Here is a 3,873-nt window from a genome sequence, read left to right on the forward strand (position 1 = left end):
AACTACTTTAATTAGGCAGGAGGTAATCTAAAAAGTAGAGATAGTAACCATTTTACTTTGATATAGACCTTTGAATACATTGTGTCTCAAAGCAGGTAGTGTATTTCTCACGAGAAGTGAAGTACCGCATTAGCAAAGTATCTAATTACGTGCTCCAGCTGATATTACATTTATTATGCCTGGACAAAATGTCCAAAGTAAATCAAATGTCCCATGGCTTCCTGGGACACTGAGGTTGTTTACAAAATTCAATGATTAATGAAAAACTTCCACACACTGATATAAAACCCCATGAAAACGAATTTGTCCAAGCTATTATTGTGCGTCTTTATATCTATCTCCAGAGGGTAGTGAAAAACTGCCCAACGCATCACTGGTTCCCCACTCCCCTCCATCGAGGCTGTCCAGCGCAAAAGATGTCTGCGGAAAGCGCGCAGCATCGCAGAAGGACAGCTCCCCATCCCAACCACAGACTGTTTGCCCTCCTCCCTCAGGGAGGCGCTACAGGTCCTCCGTTCCCGGACCAGCAGGCCTCAGGAACAGCTTCTTCCCTGCGGCTGTCACCCTGCCTGAAACTCTGCATCACGGTGACCCCCCTGGCTACCCCTCACATTCCTTCCTACAGGACTGTATTCCCCCCTCTACCCTGGCCTGACTGCCACACACCTCCCCCAGCCACTGAACATTTGCCACTAAACTGTTCATTTGTTTATATCTATTTATTTAAAATTGTTGTCCATATCCATATTCACCGTACTTATATCTTATGTCTCCTACATCATTTAGAACTTCTACTGCCACTTTCACCTGTACTTCACCTGCACTTTAAACATACTGTATATCTATATCATATATCTATATCACATCTGCACTACCACCCACTATTGCTTGCTTACTGTTCATATTACTTTATTTCTTCATAGCATACTGTATATATCTATTTATCTATTTTATATTACCACTTTTGCCACCATACTCCTGCCCTCTTCTGATTTTGCACTTTCTGGTTAGATGCTAACTGCATTTCGTTGCCCCAGTACTTGTACTCTGTGGCAATGACAATAAAGGTTGAATCTAAATCTAGATCTAATTCTAATCTAGTTGACTAAATGACTACCAAAAAGATCTAGCATCGACACAGACTGCCCACATTTTATGGGTCCAATAGTCTTCACCAACAGGTTGCAAGAGTCTGTCTTTTTGTGGTTTACTTGGCTCCAAAATATTCTTACTCACGTTCACTCTCCAGTGAAAAGATGTTTTAACCGCAAATCATTATCGTTCGCAGTTCCAGGGGTACCTCTCTACCATAACTCAGCACAGACACTGATCATTAAGGTACATTCATTCAGATGTTCCAATTAAAGTCAGAACACATGTGGTGGGATGTCCACTGGGACCATAACTCAGCACAGACACTCACATACTTTGAGTAGTCACAAGTCCAAATAAACATACAACAATAAAAGAATTTTTAAACCGCAAATCATTATTTGGCAATTACAAACAATAAAAGATGTTTAACCGCAAATTCATTATCGTTCGCAGTTCCAAGGGGAGGTTTAAAAACATCTTTTGTATTGTTGTATTAGTTTATTGGCTTGTTGACTACTCAAAAGTATGGTAGTGTCTGTGCTGGAGTTATGGTTCCAGTGACATCACCACCTGTGTTCTACTTTCAATTGAACATCTGATGAATGTCCCTTAATGATCATACTGATACGCTGTGGAGGGCGGCAGACTAGCAGCGCAGGAAATACACCCCAATATCACTCTGAAATATGTCACCATTACTTCTCAGCAATACTTCAACACTGCTCATGATTAAAGATTGTGTATCTTTCTACATCATACAGAATGCTTCAGAAAAAACATTTGGTGTATGATTACGCAAACTGATTGTCAAACTGTATGTGACTGCGTTCTCATTTTATTATTTTTATATTATAAAATAAAAGTAAATGGAAACGTGAAAACTCAACAAAAAAAACTGTGAATGATGTGACAGTAATACACTTTCTTTCTCAGCTGCCACAGTGCTTTGCACAGTCATTCTGCATTCACTAAAATGAGATTGAATCTGAGTCTGAATCGAGCCAACTCAAAAGGATGGAGGTTTTGTCTAGTGTAAGACATTCTAACACAATGTATGAGTCCTGTGCCCATTCTGTAACATTTAGCTACAAAGAGCATGTCTGTGGATTTTGACATCATATATTCTTTTTTGATCATTTGCTAAAGTGAATATATACGAGTTCATCACTGACCATAGGCTCGAAAGAAAAGGAATGTTTTTCAACCTTTGGTGGATATCAAATGATTCTGCTCCGCTGATTCTCCTGGTTCTGACAAAATGTACTGAACATGCAGACACAACTATGGCAACAACGAACCTCTGATTAATTTGTGACAAGCAGGGAATGGACTATCCATACACATTTGAAATACTCGTTTCCACTCTCTCAGAACGCATATAGTCTTACCTTAATAAATCCCAACACATCTTTGTCAAATTCAGATTCTGGCTAAAACACTCAACAACAAAATGTCCAATACAAATGTCAAGGTATATTAGAAAGTAGCTATTAGAAGACTTACAGGTTAATGCAAGCTTTTTTTTGAGTCAAAGTGGCGCCATGCTCTGTCTTGTTATTGCATCTGATGCTGTTGATGGAGCACACGCAAATCTGCGGACACGTGAAAGGCGAGGCAAACACACTCTCACACTTTAGCCAAACATACAACACGGGGAGCAGATGAAATATCCACATCGTAAAAATTGTGCTTTTGGTCAGCGGCAGGCAGAAAAGTCTCGTTCCGAAAGCAGCGTTCCAAAGCAGATGCAAAACGGGCACTGGATAAGTGACGCAAGGTCGCCAATCAAGAAGAGAGATATGGGTGTTTTCATCCCGTCGAGATTATCACAGGGCGGCTCAACTCTGCCGGGTCGTCTATCGCAGGTCTTTGCGTAATAGCTCTTAAATGTTAAAGCTCAAGAAGAAAGTGTCTCTCGCGGTCCACACTGGCGCTCTTTGAGTGGCGTGCGCTCTGCGTCTCGTGCGCTCTGCTTCTGATGGATCTCTCCTCTGCATCGACGAGGACGGTCCAACCACGCCTACTGCTCTTGGGGTATGTCCAAAGACAAAAGGTAAACATAATTCATTCTGGGCGACACCTGACCAACAAGTTGGAGATGTAAACATACAAACACACGAATCATCACCTATCCAACAGTCCCTTTCACATGCCAAACACACACACACACACAGGTAAGGTTTTCTACACTCTCTTTATGTTTAACTAGGAAAATGGTTGGGGATAAGAACCCTAGTTTTGGAAAAGAAATAATAACCACGATAATGGTCGACAATACCATATACTTAGACTTCACCAATCCACATGGTCCAACTATGTTTGGTTGTATCCCCACATGGCTGATATGGAATAGATTAAGGTTTGTGTCCCTAGGTGTGTGTGTCCCTAGGTGTGTGTGTCCCTGGGTGTGTGTGTCCCTAGGTGTGTGTGTCCCTAGGTGTGTGTGTTTCCCTAGGTGTGTGTGTCCCTAGGTGTGTGTTTCCCTAGGTGTGTGTCCCTAGGTGTGTGTGTCCCTAGGTGTGTGTGTCCCATCGTGCCAGCGCCCCCTGAAGCAGGGTAGGGTCAAAGCACTTTTGGGGCGATGGCTCACACATACATATAGGCTATATAAGGATACAAAAGAAAACAAAATAGTTTCCCCTTTTGTCACACATGTAATCTTAATATCTAGGGAGATATACCTCTCCAACCTATCAATGTCAATATCAGAATCAGAATCAGAATCATCTTTATTGGCCAAGTACATTTCCACATACAAGTTGCTCTCAATGTACTTAA

The 3,873-nt window shown here is 41.6% G+C and overlaps 1 protein-coding gene across 1 annotated transcript in view; it reads right to left on the reverse strand.

The window, feature by feature from the left end:
* Positions 1-3,085, reverse strand: part of LOC105892858 (lutropin-choriogonadotropic hormone receptor-like) — a 20,483-nt gene extending 17,398 nt beyond the window's left edge. The window contains exon 1 of the mRNA XM_042704322.1: positions 2,599-3,085. Within this exon, the coding sequence (XP_042560256.1) occupies positions 2,599-2,771 (173 nt within the window). The 5' untranslated portion in view covers positions 2,772-3,085. The remainder of the gene's footprint in view (positions 1-2,598) is intronic.
* Between the last annotated feature and the right edge of the window lie 788 nt (positions 3,086-3,873).

Source organism: Clupea harengus, unplaced genomic scaffold (genome assembly GCF_900700415.2).
Source record: "Clupea harengus unplaced genomic scaffold, Ch_v2.0.2, whole genome shotgun sequence".
Lineage (NCBI taxonomy): Eukaryota > Metazoa > Chordata > Actinopteri > Clupeiformes > Clupeidae > Clupea > Clupea harengus.